Genomic DNA, 19,870 nt, shown 5'->3' with positions numbered 1-19,870 from the left:
TGGGTGCATGTGAATCCACCCTTCTGTATTAAATGACATCTTTACTAAGCAAGGGAGAGGAGAACCACCTAGAATTACCATTCTGTTGAAAGCGCAGTTGTGTCATTGACTTTTTAAAATGTTATGGGTTTCAGTCAGTGACTCTGAAAGCTGATTCCCCCCCACACACTTCAAGGGAAAGATGCAAGATACAACAAAAAAGGGAGGGGGGAAAAAGTCAGTTTGGTGTTCAAACACATTTTGGCTAGACTGGATTTCTTAAAAAAAAAACTGTTATATTGCCAACCCCTAAAAATCCAGGCTGTTTAGAGACACTGCCAAACAAACTTCCTGACTGAAAAAGGGGGCAGGGAGGGAGGAAGCAAGAGCCAGGGGAAGATTAAGGCCCTTGTTATCCAGCAATCTTCCTGATGCCAAGATGACTGTTCACATCCTAAGGGAAGACAGAAACTTGGTCTGCTCCATAGCCAAACATGGTGAGTGGCTTCAGACAGATTATCATTTGCCAGCAGACAGTGGTATAGCAGGGCCTTGCGGCAGGTCACACAAGGGGAAAAGAAGCTGAACCGAATGAAGTGCCCACACACTCTCTTTTGGCATGACTTTATTCATGGCTTCCTACAATATGGGTCCACTAAAATGGAGTTTCAACTGTTTTTAATTAATTAATGGATTATTAATTTTAATTGCTGCTTAATTACTTTTTAATCTGTAATTTATTATGCTTTTAGTATTACCTGTTTTAACATTGTGAGCTGCCTTGGGTCCCCTCACTGGGAGCAAGGTGGCCTACAAATGATACTAACTAACTAACTAACTAACTAACTAACTAACTAACTAACTAACTAACTAACTAACTAACTAACTAACTAACTAACTAACTAACTAACTAACTAACTAACTAACTGTCACATACAGCACTGATGGTAATTGTCTGTCATGGGTTTGGAGGGAAAGTTCCATCCTATGGGGAGTGGAAGGCGGGACATCAGGGGGGAGGAGCTGTACTGTATATATATTTGGAGCTTGTGTGGAGAGTTAGGAGTTGGAGTCTGTGTGTCAGACTGGGTACAACTGTTTGTCAGTTAGTACATACCTGATAGGTTCAGGTTTCTATTTAGGTAGCCAGAACTGATAGGTTCAGGGTCTGTGCGTTACCTTAAAGGGTTCAGGGGGAACCAATCTGTTATATGTGTATGTTTGGGGCTATGCCACGTTACATTATCCTATTTACCTGATTCTTTTATTTACCCTGTTTGTTATTTCAATAAACCCTGTTCTTTTATTTAGTAAAATCCATTCCTGGTCTGTGTGACTCCTTACAGGGAATGGTTGGTGGCAGCATAACTACATGGTGGCATACTCCAGTAGGTCTGGGGTTGTCACATTGATTGGTGTCCAGCGTGTGGGATACGACTAGTCCAGTTGTCCAGTGGTCCAGCAAAGCCTTGGCAAGTGTGCCCAGAGCAAGGGGGGTCTAGTCAGGGAAGATCTGAGGGCACGTAGGTAATCTTCTAGGCTTACCTCACGGGGAGGTAGGCTAGTGGAAGAACGTGCAAACTCAGATTGGGGGGGGACTAGATTAGGGAGCTCTGAGGCAACCCGTTTTGGCGGGAAAGGGCTGAGGCAAAGCTGCGTGAAGCAACAGTGATCTAGCCTGTCTGCTGAGAGGCCTAGCAGAGGGGGTGGATTCTGCCTGGCAACAGTTGCAAGCTGGTGCTGAAGGAACAGCAGCAGTCTATAGAAGGCTGTTTCTGAGGCAAAAAGGAAAAAAGTCGTCGTTTTATTCTGAGGCGTGACTTTTGAAGGCAGCCTATTCTGGGGGGATTATGCCCTTGACTCGAAGCCAAATGGCAGAAATGGGGGAAGTGAGAGAACCACAGGGAGACCAAGGTTCTGAGGAGGAATTTGGCTCAGTGCAGGATGAGAGCACGGGAGAACTGACCTCAGAACTCAGAAAAATGCTCCTAGCCCAATAGCATGAACTGAGGGTGAGGGAAATGGAGGAAAGATTAGAGAGAGAAAGAATGGCGTTTGAAATGGAAAAGGAAGAGAAACAGGAAAGGGAAAGGGAGAAACAAAGACAATTTGAGTTAGAAAAAATGGCGTTTGAGCTGAAGAAGCTGGAGATGATGAGTGGAAATAGGAATAACAATAATAATGAGGGGAACCCAGGGAATGGGGAAGGCAGCCTGTCTAAAACTGACCTGAAGAAATTCCCTGTGTACCACAAGGGAGATTGCCCTGAGGTGTTCTTTTCCCTCGTGGAAAGAGCGTTTGTGGACTTCTCAGTAAGGGAAACTGAGAAGATGACCATTATGCGATCTTTAATCAGTGGCAGCCTGGCAGAAGTCTATGCAGAGATGCCAGTGGAACTGCTGAAGGACTTCGCTGAGTTTAAAAAACTGGTGTTTGCCCGGCATAGGATAAATGCTGAACAGCTGAGGCAAAGATTCAGGTCACTCACAAAAAAACCAGAGCAGACTTTTACCCAAGTGGGGGCCCAACTGGTGAGGTTGCTAGAGAAATGGCTGTCTCAGGAGGGGACAGAGACCTTCCAGCAGCTCAAAGACCTGATAGCGCTGGAACAATTTTATTCAGTCCTGCATGGGGAACTAAAGTTCCATGTGAGGGAGAGGAAACCTAAATCGGTGACAGAAGCGGCAGAGATCGCAGATTTTATTTCCCAAATAAGGAAGCCCTTAGGTGCTGAGGGGAAAACTGTGGGTAAGCCCAAAGAAACCTACAGCAGGTACTCTCAGGGACCAGGGAAAAACCAGCAAGGGGGAGGGGCCCATGTTGAAGGGAAGCCCTCAGACATGAAACCACCAAGACCTCAGATTTTGGAGGGAAAACCAAAACCAGATGAGAAAGACTCCAAGTACAGCAGAAAATGTTATTTCTGTCAAGGAAAGGGCCATCTAATCTCAGAGTGTGAGAAATTAAAGCAGCTAAAGGGAAATTTACCTCATGATTTGAGTGGAACCAAGCCAAAAGCTGTGTTCTGTGTCCAGACAGAGCAAAGCTCCTTGCCACTGAGGGAGCCTGTTGCCATGGCTACTCAATCTGGACCAGTTACATCTGCTGATCAGGCTGGGGAAAATGGTCCTCTTGTGGAGGTCAAGCGCTGCTTACTAGTGAGGACAGATTCGCAATTGTTTGAGACCGCAGGGGTGGACGTAGGAATACTTGACCATCAGTATAGGGGGCTAAGGGATACTTGTTCCCAGGTGACCCTGTGCCATCCAGATATTATTCCTAGGGAGTATATAATCCCAAATGAGAGCCTGAAGGTGGCAGGGATTGAGGGGCAGGTGATCTCACTGCCAGTAGCTGAGGTACCTGTGAGCTTTCAAGGCTGGAGGGGAGTTTGGCGGCTAGCGATTTCATCGACTCTGCCAGCAGCCGTGCTCGTGGGAAATGACCTGGCTGAACATGTGAAACGGGTGCTAGTGATTACACGCTCACAAGCTACCACGGGGACAGTTCAGGGGGGTACTGAAGAGCCCGAGGTTGAAGCAGATGAGGGTAGTCCCGAAGCCGTGGCAGAAACCTTAGCCACGGACAGCAAATTTGGCCAAGAGCAAAAGGCAGACGCCACTCTCCGAAAGTGTTTTGAAAAAGTGACAGACACCCAGTTAACACCTGAAACCCCAGCGAGATTTCATGAGAAAAAGGGAATTTTATATAGAGAGACCCTGATGGATATCTCAAAAGGGGGAGATGGGATCAGAAGTCAGCTAGTTGTACCTGAAAAGTATCGCCCCATGATCTTACAAAGGGGGCACTCTGACATGTTTGCTGCGCACTTAGGGGTGAACAAAACACAGCAGAGAATCACATAAAATTTTTACTGGCCTGAAATAGGGAAGCAGATCAAGGAGTTCTGTAAACAATGTGATGTGTGTCAGAGGCAGGGGAATAACCGTGACAGGACCAAAGCGAAGTTGTGCCCTTTGCCTGTGATTGACACCCCGTTCAAATGTATAGGAGTGGATATTGTGGGACCTTTGCCCAAGGCCACAAAGAGGGGGAACCGGTTCATTCTCACCATTGTGGACCATGCCACGAGGTACCCCGAAGCCATACCCTTGACTAATATCGAAACTAACACAGTGGCAGATGCCTTGGTGGGGTATATGTCCAGGATGGGATTTGCCTCAGAAATAATCACAGATTTGGGCGCATCGTTTACATCGAAGCTCATGAAACGGTTATGGCAAATCTGTGGAATTAAACACAAGGAAACCACTGCCTATCACCCCGAAAGTAATGGGTTAACGGAGAAGTTCAATGGGACTCTGATGCGCATGATTAGGGCTTACTTGGCAGAGAATCCAAACAATTGGGACCAGAAGCTGCAATCCCTTTTGTTTGCTTATCGATCAGTGCCCCAAGCCAGTACCGGGTTCAGTCCGTTTGAACTTTTGTTTGGGAGAAAAGTAAAAGGTCCACTTGATTTAATCAAACAAAATTGGGAGCAGATCACCCAGGATGACCCACAAGATGTTGTGACGTACATAGACACTTTAATGAATGACCTGAAGAGAAACCTAGAGCTAGCAGCAGAAAACCTGCAAGCTCAGAAGGTCAGACAGAAAACCTGGTATGACCAGAAAGCCAGGGAGAGGCACTTTAACCCAGGGGAGGAAGTGCTTTGGCTTAGGCCCTGCAAAGAGAACAAACTGCAGCTCAAATGGGCAGGACCATACAGGGTCATTTCCAAGATGTCAGATTTGAACTACCTCATAGAACAGGAGGAACACCAAGCACGGAGGGTGGTACATGTGAATGCCCTGAAACCCTACTACAGAGGGGTGTTACATACAGCACTGATGTTACCTGTCTGTCATGGGTTTGGAGGGAAAGTTCCATCCTATGGGGAGTGGAAGGCGGGACATCAGGAGGAGGGGCTGTACTGTATATATATGAGATGCTGAGAGACACTGAGAGAGACTCTGGGTGAAGAAGCAGCAGCTGGGAAGAAGAAGCTGTTGTGGGAGTCTGTTTGTCAGACAGGGTACTACTGTGTGTCAGAGTACCAACCTGATAGGTTCAGGTGTCTGTTGGTTAGCCAGAACTGATAGGTTCAGGGTCTGTGCTTCAAGTTAAGGGTTCTGTGTGAACCAAACTGTATGCTTGTATGAGTGAGGATAAGCCACGTTACTTTATCCTATTCACCTGATTGTTTATTTTTCCCTGTGTGTATTTAAAATAAACCTTATTCTTTTTATTGTTTAAAAATCCATCCCTGGTCTGTGTGACTTCTTACAGGGAATGGTTGGTGGCAGCTTAGTGTAACTGTGTGACATATCCCAGTAGGTCTGGGTTTGTCACATTGATTGGTGTCCAGCGTGTGGGATACGACTGGTCCAGTTGTCCAGCGGTCCAGCAAAGCCTTGGCAAGTGTGCCCAGAGCAAGGGGGGTCTAGTCAGGGACAGTCTGAGGCGCGTAGGTAATCTTCTAGGTGTACCTCACGGGGAGGTGCGCTAGTAGAAGAACGTGCCAACTGGGGAGACTTAGATTAAGGTGCTCTGAGGCAGCCTAGTTTTGGCGGGAAAAAGCTGAGGCAAAACTGCGTAGTAACAGTGAGCTAGCTTGCCAGCTGAGAGGCCCAGCAGAGGGGGGTAGGCTCTGACTCGATACTGTTGCAAGTTAGTGCTGAAGAACAGCAGCAATCTCTAGGGAGAGCTGGTTCTGAGGCAAGAAGGAAAAAAGTGGTCATTTTATTTTGAGGCTTGACTTTTTAAAGCAGCCTGTTCTGAGGGGGGGGTTATGCCCTTGACTCGAAGCCAAGTAACAGAAATGAGTGAAGTGAAAGACCCCCAGATTGACCAAGGTTCTGAGGATGAATTTGGCTCAGTGCAAGGTGACAGCACAGGAGAGCAGGACCCAGAACTCAGAAAAATACTCCTAGCCCAACAGCATGAACTGAGGGTGAGGGAAATGGAGGAAAGATTAGAGAGAGAGAGAATGGAAAAGGAAGAAAGATTAGAGAGACAGAGAATTGAATTGGAATTGCAGAGAGAGAAAATGGCGTTTGAATTAAAAAAATTGGAACTGATGAATCAGAATAATAATAACAATAGGGATTCTGAGGGAGGCCAATTGTCTAAGGCTGACCTGAAGAAATTCCCTGTGTACCACAAGGGAGATTGTCCTGAGGTGTTCTTTTCCCTAGTGGAAAGAGCGTTTGTGGACTTCTCAGTGAGGGAAACTGAGAAGATGACCATCATGCGGTCTTTAATCAGTGGTAGCCTGGCTGAGGTTTATGCCGAGATGCCTGAGGAACTGATGAAAGATTTTGCAGAGTTTAAAAAACTGGTGTTTGCCAGACATGGGATAAATGCGGAGCAGCTGAGACAAAGATTCAGGTCCCTAACCAAGAAACCAGAACAGACTTTTACCCAAGTGGGGGCCCAATTGGTGAGGCTGCTTGAGAAATGGCTATCTCAGGAGGGGACAGAGACCTATGAGCAGCTTAAAGACTTGATAGCACTGGAACAGTTCTATTCAGTCCTGCATGGGGAATTGAAATTCCAGGTGAGGGAAAGGAAACCGAAATCTGTGGCAGAAGCCGCAGAGATCGCAGATTTTATTTCCCAAATAAGAAAGCCCTTGGGTGAGGGGAAATCTGTAGGTAAACCCAAAGAAACCTACAGCAAGTACTCTCAGGGACCAGGGAAAAGCCAGCAAGGGGGAGGGGCCCATGGTGAAGGGAAGCCCTCAGACATGAAACTAAGACCTCAGATTTTGGAGGGAAAACCAAAACGAGATGAGAGAGAATCAAAATACACCAGAAAATGTTATTTCTGTCAGGGAAAGGGCCATCTAATCTCAGAGTGTGAGAAATTAAAGCAGCTAAAAGGAATGGTGCCTCAGAATTCTAGTGGAACCAAGCCAAAAGCTGTGTTCTGTGTCCAGAAAGAGCAAGGCTCAGTGTCACTGAGGGAGCCTGTTGCCATGGCTACTCAGTCTGGAACAGCTACCTCTGCTGATCAGGCTGAGGAAAATGGTCCTCTTATAGAGGTAAAGCGCTGCTTGCTGGTGAAAACAGATTCTCAGTTGTTTGAGACAGCAGGGGTTGACGTAGGAATACTTGACCGTCAGTATAGGGGGCTGCGGGACACTTGTTCCCAGGTAACCCTGTGCCATCCAGATATTATTCCTAGGGAGTTTATAATCCCAAATGAGAGCATAAAGGTGGCAGGGATTGAGGGGCAGGTAATCTCTCTGCCAGTAGCAGAGGTACCTGTCAACTTTCAAGGCTGGAGGGGAGCTTGGCGGCTAGCGATTTCATCGACTCTGCCAGCAGCCGTGCTCGTGGGAAATGACCTGGCTGAACATGTGAAACGGGTGCTAGTGATTACACGCTCACAAGCCACCACAGGGACAGTTCAGGGGGGTAATGATGAGCCAGAGACGGAGGCAGAGGGGAGTTCAGAAGCTGTGGTGGAAACCTTAACCACAGACAGCAGATTTGGACAGGAGCAAAAGGCAGACGCCACTCTCCAAAAGTGTTTTGAACAGGTGACTGACGCCCAGCTAACACCTGAAACCCCAGTGAGATTTCTGGAGAAAAAGGGGATTTTATATAGAGAAACCCTGAGGAATATCTCAAAAGGGGGAGATGGGATCAGAAGTCAGCTGGTGGTACCTGAAAAGTATCGCCCCATGATCTTACAAAGGGGGCACTCTGACATGTTTGCTGCGCACTTAGGAGTGAACAAAACACAGCAGAGAATCACACAGAATTTCTACTGGCCTGACATAGGGAAGCAGATCAGGGAGTTCTGTAAACAATGTGATGTGTGTCAAAGGCAGGGGAATAACCGCGACAGGACCAAAGCAAAGTTGTGCCCTTTGCCTGTGATTGACACTCCGTTCAAATGCATAGGGGTGGATATTGTGGGACCTTTGCCCAAGGCCACAAAGAGGGGGAACAGGTTCATTCTAACAATTGTGGACCATGCCACAAGGTATCCTGAAGCCATACCCTTGACTAACATCGAAACTAACACAGTGGCCGATGCTTTGGTGGGGTATATGTCCAGGATGGGATTTGCCTCAGAGATAATCACAGATTTGGGAGCATCGTTCACATCAAAGCTCATGAAACGGTTATGGCAAATCTGTGGAATTAAACACAAGGAAACCACTGCCTATCATCCTGAAAGTAATGGGTTAACTGAGAAGTTCAATGGGACTCTAATGCGCATGATTAGGGCTTACTTGGCAGAGAATCCAAACAATTGGGACCAGAAGCTGCAATCCCTTTTGTTTGCTTATCGATCAGTGCCACAAGCCAGCACCGGGTTTAGTCCATTTGAACTTTTATTTGGGAGAAGGGTGAAAGGGCCCCTTGATTTGATCAAACAAAATTGGGAGCAGATCACCCAGGATGACCCACAAGACGTTGTGACTTACATAGACACCTTGATGAATGACCTAAGGAGAAATCTAGAGCTGGCAGCAGAAAACCTGCAAGCTCAGAAGGTCAGACAGAAAACATGGTATGACCACAAAGCTAGAGAGAGGCACTTTGACCCAGGGGAGGAAGTGCTTTGGCTTAGGCCCTGCAGAGAGAATAAACTGCAGCTCAAATGGGCAGGACCATATAGGGTCATTTCCAAGATGTCAGACCTGAACTACCTAATAGAGCAGGAGGAGAACCAAGCAAGGAGGGTGGTTCATGTGAATGCCCTAAAACCCTACTACAGAGGGGAACAGAGGGTTTTATTCGCGATAAAAGCAGCTGAGAGCGAGGAAGCTGAGTTACCCTTCTGGGAGGGTAGAGGGGAAGTAAAATACAACCCAGAGGAGGTAAAGATCAGTCCTGCACTCACCCAAGACCAGCAGCAAGAACTAAAAATGCTGCTTAGTAAATATCAGCAGGTGTTTTCCAACAAGCCGGGGATAGTGAAGGGAGTGATGCATCGGATCCACACAGGGGATGCACCCCCGCAGGCAGTATCCCCATACCGAGTAACGGGACCCTATAGGGACAAGGTGCGGAAGGAGCTGGACGAAATGCTGAGGGAGAACATAATCGTCCCCTCTTCTAGTCCTTGGTCCTCTCCGATAGTCCTTGTGGACAAGCCTGATGGGAGCATTAGGTTTTGTGTCGATTACAGGAAATTAAACCGTGTAACCACTCCTGATGCCTACCCAATGCCCAGGCTAGACAACCTGATTGAAACCATAGGGGGTTGTCGGTTCATCTCATCATTGGACCTGGTAAAGGGATATTGGCAATTAAGAATTGATCCCAGGGATCAAGAAAAGACTGCCTTTTGCAGCCCTTTTGGTCTCTATGAGTTTCGAGTCCTGAGCTTTGGTCTCAGAAATGCACCAGCCACATTCCAAAGGCTGATGGACCAGACCTTGGCAGGGCTCAGTGACTTTACAGTGGCCTACATTGACGACATAGGGATCTTCAGTAATACCTGGGAAGATCACCTGATACACCTGGAGTTAGTGCTGCAGAGGTTAAGTGCAGCAGGGCTAACAGTAAAGGCCAGCAAGTGTCAGCTGGGTAGCCCAGAAATAAAATACTTGGGTCACATGGTAGGGGGAGGAGTGATAAAACCCCTGGAGGCCAAAATAGAAGCTGTTCGTGATTGGCCTAGACCCAACACCAAGAAAAAGGTCAAATCATTTCTTGGGTTGGTGGGCTACTACAGAAAGTTCATCCCGAGGTTTAGCGAGATTGCGGCTCCGCTGACCGATCTGACGAGGAAGACGGCTGATGACCGCATCCCGTGGACCAGCGACTGTGAGGCGGCGTTCCAGAGGTTGAAGGAGGCGTTAATCAACTATCCTGTCCTGCGTGCTCCAGACTTCGACCGGGAGTTCACCATCTACACCGATGCGTCTAACAGCGGCGTAGGAGCAGTTCTGTGCCAGGAGGATGAGAATGGTGACCAGCATCCAGTGTCCTACCTGAGTAGGAAACTTCAAAAAGGTGAGAGACATTTGGCAACCGTGGAGAAGGAGTGTTTGGCCATAGTCTACGCGATCCAGAAGGCCAAGCCTTACATCTGGGGAAGACATTTTATTCTGTGTACTGACCATTCACCATTGCAATGGTTAAAGACAATGAAAACCCACAATAGCAAACTTATGAGGTGGGCTTTAAACCTACAGGACTATGACTTTGAAGTGAAGGTGGTCAGAGGGTCAGTGAACTGTGTTGCTGACGCCTTATCAAGAAGACCTGAAGATTGAAGACGGCGAAAGAAACATGGACTATGTGTATATAATGATGACAAAAAGTAAAATGTACCTGGTTTTGAATTGGTTTGTATGAATAAAGGTAAATTGATGTAATGTATATGGTAAATGTTTAAATGCTTAATTGCTATGGTTAACTTAGAATGTAAGTATGAGTAAGTGTAATATGGTATGTATAACTGTTGTTGTGTGTTTTATCAAGGTTGTTTTTTGGTGAAAAGCACGTTAGCTTTCCCCCTACAAAACAACTTATAAAGAGGGGAGGTGTTACATACAGCACTGATGTTACCTGTCTGTCATGGGTTTGGAGGGAAAGTTCCATCCTATGGGGAGTGGAAGGCGGGACATCAGGAGGAGGGGCTGTACTGTATATATATGAGATGCTGAGAGACACTGAGAGAGACTCTGGGTGAAGAAGCAGCAGCTGGGAAGAAGAAGCTGTTGTGGGAGTCTGTTTGTCAGACAGGGTACTACTGTGTGTCAGAGTACCAACCTGATAGGTTCAGGTGTCTGTTGGTTAGCCAGAACTGATAGGTTCAGGGTCTGTGCTTCAAGTTAAGGGTTCTGTGTGAACCAAACTGTATGCTTGTATGAGTGAGGATAAGCCACGTTACTTTATCCTATTCACCTGATTGTTTATTTTTCCCTGTGTGTATTTAAAATAAACCTTATTCTTTTTATTGTTTAAAAATCCATCCCTGGTCTGTGTGACTTCTTACAGGGAATGGTTGGTGGCAGCTTAGTGTAACTGTGTGACATATCCCAGTAGGTCTGGGTTTGTCACAAGGGGAACAGAGGGTTTTATTTGCGATAAAAGCAGCTGAGAGTGAGGAAGCTGAATTACCCTTCTGGGAGGGTAGAGGGGAAGTGAAATACAACCCAGATGAGGTGAAGATCAGTCCTGCACTCACCCAAGACCAGCAGCAAGAACTAAAAGTGCTGCTCACGAAATATCATAAGGTTTTTTCAAATAAGCCGGGGATAGTGAAGGGAGTGATCAAACCCCTAGAGGCCAAGATAGAAGCCGTTCGTGATTGGCCCAGACCCAACACCAAGAAAAAAGTCAAATCATTTCTTGGGTTGGTGGGCTACTACAGAAAGTTCATCCCGAGGTTTAGCGAGATGGCGACTCCGCTGACCGATCTGACGCGGAAGAAGACTGATGACCGCATCCCGTGGACCAGCGACTGTGAGGAGGCGTTCCAGAGGTTGAAGGAGGCGCTCGTCCATTATCCAGTGCTGCGTGCTCCCGACTTCGACCGGGAGTTCATCATCTACACCGATGCGTCTAACAGCGGGGTAGGAGCAGTTCTTTGCCAGGAGGATGAAAATGGTGACCAGCATCCAGTGTCCTACCTGAGTAGGAAACTCCAGAAAGGTGAGAGACATTTGGCAACCGTGGAAAAGGAGTGCCTGGCCATAGTATACGCGATTCAGAAGGCCAAACCTTACATCTGGGGAAGACATTTTGTTCTGTGCACTGACCACTCACCACTGCAGTGGTTAAAGACAATGAAAACCCATAAGAGTAAACTTATGAGGTGGGCTTTAAACCTGCAAGATTTTGACTTCGAAGTGAAGGTGGTCAGAGGGTCAATGAACTGTGTCGCTGACGCCTTGTCAAGAAGACCCGACGAGTGAAGACGGCGAAGAAACCATGGACTATGTATATTTTGGTGACCAAAAGTTAAATGTACCTGTTTATTGAACAGGCTTGGTTTGTATTAATAAAGGTAACTTAATGTATTGTAAATATTAATGTTTAAAGTAAGTATGGGATTGTGTTATAATGTATAACTGTTTTGTGTTTTGATCCTGGTTGTTTTTTTGGAGAAAAGCACTTTAGCTTTTCCCCTGCAAAACAACTTATAAAGAGGGGAGGTGTCACATACAGCACTGATGGTACCTGTCTGTCATGGGTTTGGAGGGAAAGTTCCATCCTATGGGGAGTGGAAGGCGGGACATCAGGGGGGAGGAGCTGTACTGTATATATATTTGGAGCTTGTGTGGAGAGTTAGGAGTTGGAGTCTGTGTGTCAGACTGGGTACAACTGTTTGTCAGTTAGTACATACCTGATAGGTTCAGGTTTCTATTTAGGTAGCCAGAACTGATAGGTTCAGGGTCTGTGCGTTACCTTAAAGGGTTCAGGGGGAACCAATCTGTTATATGTGTATGTTTGGGGCTATGCCACGTTACATTATCCTATTTACCTGATTCTTTTATTTACCCTGTTTGTTATTTCAATAAACCCTGTTCTTTTATTTAGTAAAATCCATTCCTGGTCTGTGTGACTCCTTACAGGGAATGGTTGGTGGCAGCATAACTACATGGTGGCATACTCCAGTAGGTCTGGGGTTGTCACACTAACTAACTAACTAACTAAATTAATAAGGGCTTAGCAATTCCCAGCACTGCATTCTGTTTAAGACAAAGACTGACAAACCTAATGCAGAATTCCTTTGAAATTCACCACACATTTCAAATAATAATCTTTTTTAGCTAATGGCAGTGAACCTATGATGAACAGCATTACTTTTTAGGTGTAACAAATAACACCTAAGATACTTATCTGCAGGGCTGTGCAAATCTGTGGTTCTGAATGACAGTTCTCAGCAGCCAGGCTGCTTGGGAAAGCCTAGGCACTGTGGTCCTAAACCACAAATCTGCACTGCTCCATGGAGGTGTAATGAATTGTTAGGTGTAAAAAAACCTAGGTGTAACAAAACTAGTTCACAGAGCTGCACAGGCGCAACAAAACTAGGTGAAATAAACTATGATGGTGATGGTGGTTATGATGATTTGCTGTCAAGCCAATTCTGTGTTATGGCAATCCTTTCCAGTGTTTTCTGGATATAGAGTACTCGGATGTTGTTTACCATTCCCTTTTTCTGGGGGTGATTTGAGAATATGCAGCTTGCCCTTCTCCCTGGAAGGGCAAGCTGCATATTCAGTTAGGTATCCAGTGCCAGATAACCAACTCACTGAGCTATTAAGTCAGCTCCATTAAAGACCCAGTTGCTTTCAAACATTACTTTCTAATAACATTGTAAGGCATTTTACACACTTCCTGACAAGAATTTTGCAGGTTTTATGCCATTTTCTTATCACTCCTAAGTGACACTATGCTTTGGTTTTATCTTTTTTATTTTTATCAATATTTCTAAGGTGCACTATCTCAGTTGAGCGCCAAGGGGCACCAGAGAGTATTTCCTTATATTTTCCTGGCTTGCAAGGACTGACAAGACAATGCACTAAGGCGATGCAAAACAGTGCATAACAAGCAATTAGAACAAAGGCAGTGATTATGGCAGCTTCTCTGCTGAGAAAGAATCAATATACAGTAACTTGGGCATGTATATGTATATCTGCATTTATTGACAGAGATGCATACACATTTGCACAACACAAACTCCAACTGGCCTTTATTAACCCATGACTACAATATAAATATTCTACACAAATACAATACTGTACTTTTGTGTCTTTGTGTGTGTGTGTTAAAGACAAAGAAAAGCACTTAGCACACATACCTATTTTGGGGACAGGGTAGTTGGGAGGAAGGAATTAATATAAAAAATAATAAAGATTTTCAGACACTTACCTCAATTTTTTGATGAGCAGCTCTCTGAATCAAGTGTCAATATTTTTGCTTCTTTTGTCATCTGTATTTTGGCATGTAGCTGATTTTTCTTCTCTAGTCTTCAGTGTTTTTACAGCAGTTGTTAAACTACAGAAACTATAGTTCTTGAAGTTCTTATCTTGGGGGGGGGATGGACAAAATAAAAGAAACTGAAAACAATGCTACAATGAATGGTAACAAATGATGAAAAAGTTCTAGAGCACAAAGAACAATGTGAAAAGGAAGACAAGTTTAAATATTGTTGTGTAAGAAAGGGAGGAAAATAATACAAGGATGAGAATAAGTAAAATGATAGGCTGGAACATCTGGGAAAGTAAATATAAAGACAAGATAAAGCCTTGTTAATGGAACATCAAACTTATCTTTTCAAGAGGAAAAACAGACATATTGAGGCCTTGTCTTCAAAAGCATGCTATACTGGGTCTAACTGAGTTTTTTGCACAGGGGTTGCAGAATTTTTGCACAGTTGTTGGACTCACTTCACCGATACTCACTTTAGCCAACAGTAAAGGATGATGGGATGTGTAGAACAATTACACCTGAAGGACTGTATACGTGCCCCTCATCCCTGCTTTAGTGGACCAGAATCTCCACAGAAATAATGTCATTCCTTCCCCTGTCTAACAAAACCTCACAGATAGATATTTACAGGTGCACTTTGATGGAAGTTAGACTTACCTAGACTGGAACTTTTTGGCAGGAAAATGTTTTCGGACTGTTGGGATGGGTATGTGTCTGCAATCTGGCACTGAGCATGTGATGCAACAGGTCACCTTAGATATATGCATGCATATGTCTGTATTTCCATCTTTGACTGTATCTCCTTCCCCCTCCCTCTTTTCCCCCCTTTATTTTCTTGCTTTTTCGGAAACACTCCCCCACCCCCCAACAGCCTCCAATTTCTTTTGGATTATTTTTACTGCTGCCTGGCCTGCCTGGACCAGCATGAATTCTGGGGATTATTTGTTGCATCTACCTTCCCAATTTTGGGGGTTTTTGATTTTGGTTTTTTTGGCCCTTTACTTTCTTATATCATGTTTGCTACTGCTCATGCTTAGGCCTCCTGCTGATGCCTGCTGGACTCAAAGAAGAGACGACATCAAGCTGAAGGGAACAGAAATCTTTTCATATTCTAGTAGTTTTTGGGTTGGGGTAGTTTTAATTGTATTTTTGCCCCTACTTACTGCTTTCCTTGTTTTTTTGGAAGGAAACTATGTGTTTCCTTTAGTTTGCTATAGATATTTCTCTGCCTGCAAACATTTCTTGATTAATGTATAGTTGAAGGCTTTCAGGGCTGGGATCCGATGGTTGTTGTAGGTTTTTTGGGCTGCTTAGCCATGTTCTGCAGGTTTTTCTTCCTAATGTTTCACCAGTTTCTGTGGCCAGCATCTTCAGAGGACAGAACTCTGCCTGTCTTCAGAACACAGAGTTCTAACTCCTATCCTCTGAAGATGTGAAGATGCTGGCCATGGAGACTAGTGAAACGTTAGGAAGAGAAACCTCCATAACATGGCCAAACAGCCCACAACAATTTCTTGATTACTCCTTTGTTCTTTGGTTGACTTTATACTGGAAGGCTTTCTGAGCCTCAATCTCACAAGCACTTTTTTTTAGCAAGGGCCATATTTTGCATGAAACAAAAGCTGAAGAAGAAGCAGTAATGGTTATGCCCACCGATTCACAACTCAAGGCAATACACCTTTGAATTATATCTTTGAATACACCTTAGAATTATTGCACCACTTACCAATTACTTGTTCTTATTCAACTGATGCAATTGCTTTATCTCCCAATTCTTAATTACTCAGTTAAAAAAAAACAAAAAACTAAATAGTGTTTTGCTACTATAGCTGCAGTTTTTAAGGCCTCAGGCAAGATACCTTCTCTGCTCCCTTTCATTGTAGGACTCTGTCCTTCTTGCTGCCAGGTACTGATGTTATGCTTTCTCACAAGCTTACTGCCTACGTTGATTGCTGACAAGACAAGGAGATGACAAGGAAAGGTCAGCATACCCCTTTTCTTGCTACTGTCATTGGTTCCATCTGTGCCAGAGGAAGAAATGCAGGAGCACAGGTGAAATTGGTCGAATTGCCCAATTTGCTACCATGCCAGATTTAAAGTTTCTATACTGGGTTATGAAGCCCTGTAGAGGTTGGAATCAGGGTCCTAGAGGAACTGTTTATTCCAAGAGAGACCTATCCAAACACTGCAGTCATCTTCAGAGATTCTCCTGGTTGTACCACACCTTCAAGAGGTTCGCCTGGCAACAGCTCCAAAGAACTGCATTTTAATAACAATGCTGTGTTCCTGAACAGCTTTCAGAGGTAAAGGATACAACACATAGGCCCTAGCAGCTGCCCAACCATGCTAACATCTGGTGTCAGCCCAGGGCAGCTATCTGACTCCCAAATCAGGACAACATTGCAAACCACAGTGTTGGAAACTGAAGTGCAAACATGAAGCCTCTTAAGAAAATGGGAATCAGATAGCCGCACTGCATCTTGGGCTGAAATGTTTTACTTAAATAGCTATCCCCATAAAAATCTACCTGACTCACTGACAAAGGTTCATCTGTGCTTCCATCATCTGCAGACTTTGGAACTTCCAGTCTGTCAATAAAGGCTTGGAGCTCTTTCCTAAATGCCTTCATCTGGGCATTTATCCGATAAAGAAGTTCATGCTCTCGTATCCTACTGCCATCATCTTCATCTTCCATAATTCCAAACAAGTCTCCATTGGCCACAAAAATTCTCGCCTCTGCTATGATGGTGCTCGTGTCTGAAATCAGGCGGTCTATTGTCTTGCTCAGGCGTTCTGCTTCACATCGGATATCCTTCATTTGCTGCCGGTCTGTGAAGCTTTTCTGCCACCCTGCCTGCGTTGGGTAGAAGGACCTGGTAGGCGTCAAACAGCGGATGTTGCGGACCTCCTCTGAGTCACTTTCCCCACCAATGGGCCCTTCTCTTTTGCGGTGTGGGGGCCGAGAATCTTCATCACTTTCTTTCTTTCCTGCATCACTTTCTGCATCACTATCCCTGGGACTGCCTCGGATTCCGAGATGAGACGCCAGATCATAGCGCTGCATGTTGGACATGAGGATCCTGTTTTCATACTGCAGTTGCATGACTTTGCCACTGAGCTCATTGATCTGCATGCGAGCAGCTTTGAGTTCTTCTTGCAATGCTTCCATCTTGACACTGTCGTGATGCCTTGAAGTGTCATGAGCTGTAGCTGTCTTATATTTATATTTGTTCAGTTCTGTTGTGATGCGCTTGTTTTGTTCCTCAGCATCCGCCAAGTTTCTCCTCAACAGTTCTGTTTCATCTTCAACCAGCTGCAGGTGCTGTCGTAATTCTGACAGAGACTCATTCTGCTCTCCCAGGAGGGGATTAGCTGTCCCTGAGAATTCATCTCCTCTTAGGTCATCAAGCTCTGCCTTCAGCCCTCTGTTTTCAACTTCCAGCTCTACAATTTTCCTGCCTAGAATATTGGCTTCTTCTTCTACTAACCTCAGACGAAGCTTGAGTTCTGCTTCTCTTGTGGTAGGTGGACCTCCAGCTTCCCCTTTTGGCAAAGGGCTGTCCAGATCACCATAAAATGATCTATACTTCTGCAGCTCATGTTCAAATCTGTCCTTTTCCTTGTCTGTTTTGGCCAACTTTTTCCTCATCAAGGCAGACTCTTCTTTAGCAAACTGCAACTGGCATTTCAAATCTTCACTGTCCTCCTTAGAAAAGGAAAGAATGACAGCTTTTTAAGATATCAGTAAGAATACCTGACAGTTCAAAAAAAGCAAGCAAGCAAGCACTAAAACACCGAACTGTAGAATACTGGCCTCAATACACTCCACTAAATTCAGTGGAATGTATTCTACAGAATCCATTTACTAAACACCGTATATATATATATTTGGTGTTCAGTGTATGGTATATGACATCTCTGCAGCACTACAAAAGCAGAATCTACAGAAAGTTCTGGTGGAAAACATATTTAGAATATTATTGTGTATCCTGAATCATAATGGCTCAAGTCAATTTACAAGCATTTTCTGAAAAGCAAATGGACATAATCTGGAACTCTGCTTTTCAGCAAGAGCCATTTCACAAGTTACAGAAACACAAAACCAGATTTGTCATAGGCACTCATGGGATGCTAAACAGTGGTCCTCCAGAACAGACATACTGAAGTTAGCTGCTGTGACACAGTGGCTGAAACCATTTGTGTAATTATGCAGGTGTAAATTTGACATCATCAGTCTGTGATGTCAGACTTTACTTTTATTGAAGCTACCTATCTTCCCTTAGGTTCCAAGTCTTGTAGATATCCCTTTTGACTTGGGAAAGTGTTTGGGAGTTTTGGGGTGGTTAATGGAAGCTTTTAATATCCAAAACTTGCTGCCAGATTGGCTTCAGTGGTCTGGCAGCAATTTTTTGCTGTTAAAGGCTCTCCCACAACTCCGTGGCTGACAAAGGCTTTTCCAGATCAAAAGAGATTCAGGGAATCTCATAGCATGGTGGGAGGCAGAACAGAAAGCTTCACATTAAATTAAATATTAATGGTGACATTGGCCTGCAATAGTCTAATTCAATTTAATTGATAGATAGGAAACATTTAATTTAACCATTAAATTAAATTAAAGGGTAATGTCATGGGCACATGACATCATCACCATTTATGCCCATGTATTCATGCCAACAGGATTTCAGCCATTATGTTGAAAATGTATGAATCAAACCTAGCCCTATTCAGGTTTTTGGTTATCAGATAAGCATCCCTTTAGAGCAACAAGAACTGTGGTGAAGACAGCAGAGCTAATGTGTTTATGTTCATCCTCTCATTTGTTATTCAGATGCCTGAAAAAAAAAGCTGCTGAATTTGGCTATTAGAAATGCCTGAGATTCTGACCAAGAGATTCTAACTGTTGGCATTGTCAAGAGAGAAAAAGTGTTGCCACTGGGCTGCACAGCAGATGGTTGGGAGTCTAATTCTCTCAGTGCCTCCTTGGAGAAGATGTAGTCTGCATAGCCCTGGGCAAACTACACAGTTCCCCAGCATCACCAGAAGATGCTGGTAAACCCCTTCTAAGTACCTTATATCTGGATGACTCTGGAAAGGGTGTTCACAAGTTGGAATTAACTTGATGACATGTAATTATTATTACTGATCACGTGACATATTTTCAAAATAATATCATAACGGAACACTGTTCCGTAGCACAACCTTTAAATCTTGAGAGTACAGATGCCAAGAATCCTTCTGTAATTAAACACCAATATGCAAATAGATGGCTAGGGAGGGTAAAATTAACATAGGTTTTATTAACTCAGAACATTGTTATATTCATTGTGTATGTGCTTTCTGTGCCATCAAGTCGGAACCAACTTATCGTGACCCTAATAGGACTTTCAAGGTAAGTGAGATATTGAAAGCCTGGATTGACAAGTTCCACTCCCCCAGTGAGTTTCCATGACTGAATGGGGATTTGAACTCTGTTCTCCAGAGTCCTAGACCATCACTTTATCCACTACACCACATTGGGAATCCATCATATTCATTACAGCATCTTTAAACATTTGAGACATGTAGTAAATGAGTTTGGGGGGGAACAAAAACAAAGCCATGGCTTTTCCACTGTTGACTGAGAAACAGTTTGTACTTAGGAACTTATGAATCAACTGCCAGACAGTTTACTGCAGAGGTAAAGAAAACACCGTCCTCCAGAAATTCCTGGACTACAGCTCCCATCATCCCTCATCATGGGCTAGGCTAACTTGAGTTGATGGACGTTGCATTCCAAAACTGGGATGGGATTGGGAGGCCACGTTTTATGGTGGTCCCGCTCCTACCTGGCTGATCGGGTCCAGAAGGTGGTGCTGGGGGACAGTAGCTCTGATCCATGGCGGTTGTGTCATGGGGTTCCTCAGGGCTCTATACTATCCCCCATGCTATTCAATATCTACATGAAACCACTGGGGGAAGAGGTTTGGGCTGAGGAG

General features: G+C 44.7%; 1 protein-coding gene across 7 annotated transcripts in view; it reads right to left on the bottom strand.

Moving 5' to 3' along the window:
- MTCL3 (MTCL family member 3) overlaps window positions 1–19,870 on the bottom strand; it is a 48,229-nt gene that overhangs the window by 13,758 nt on the left and 14,601 nt on the right. For 3 of the 7 annotated variants that reach the window (XM_072996953.2, XM_078383376.1, XM_072996947.2), the window contains exons 6-7: window positions 16,423–17,601; window positions 13,836–14,179 (exon numbers count right to left, since the gene is read on the bottom strand). In XM_072996953.2, the coding sequence (XP_072853054.2) occupies window positions 14,069–14,179; window positions 16,423–17,601 (1,290 nt within the window). In that variant the 3' untranslated portion in view covers window positions 13,836–14,068. The remainder of the gene's footprint in view (window positions 1–13,835; window positions 14,180–16,422; window positions 17,602–19,870) is intronic. The other 4 variants (XM_078383379.1, XM_078383378.1, XM_072996958.2 and 1 more) reach the window with 3 other exon arrangements.

Source organism: Pogona vitticeps, chromosome 1 (genome assembly GCF_051106095.1).
Source record: "Pogona vitticeps strain Pit_001003342236 chromosome 1, PviZW2.1, whole genome shotgun sequence".
Taxonomy (NCBI): Eukaryota; Metazoa; Chordata; class Lepidosauria; order Squamata; family Agamidae; genus Pogona; species Pogona vitticeps.
This window is presented reverse-complemented; position numbering and strand designations above follow the sequence as displayed.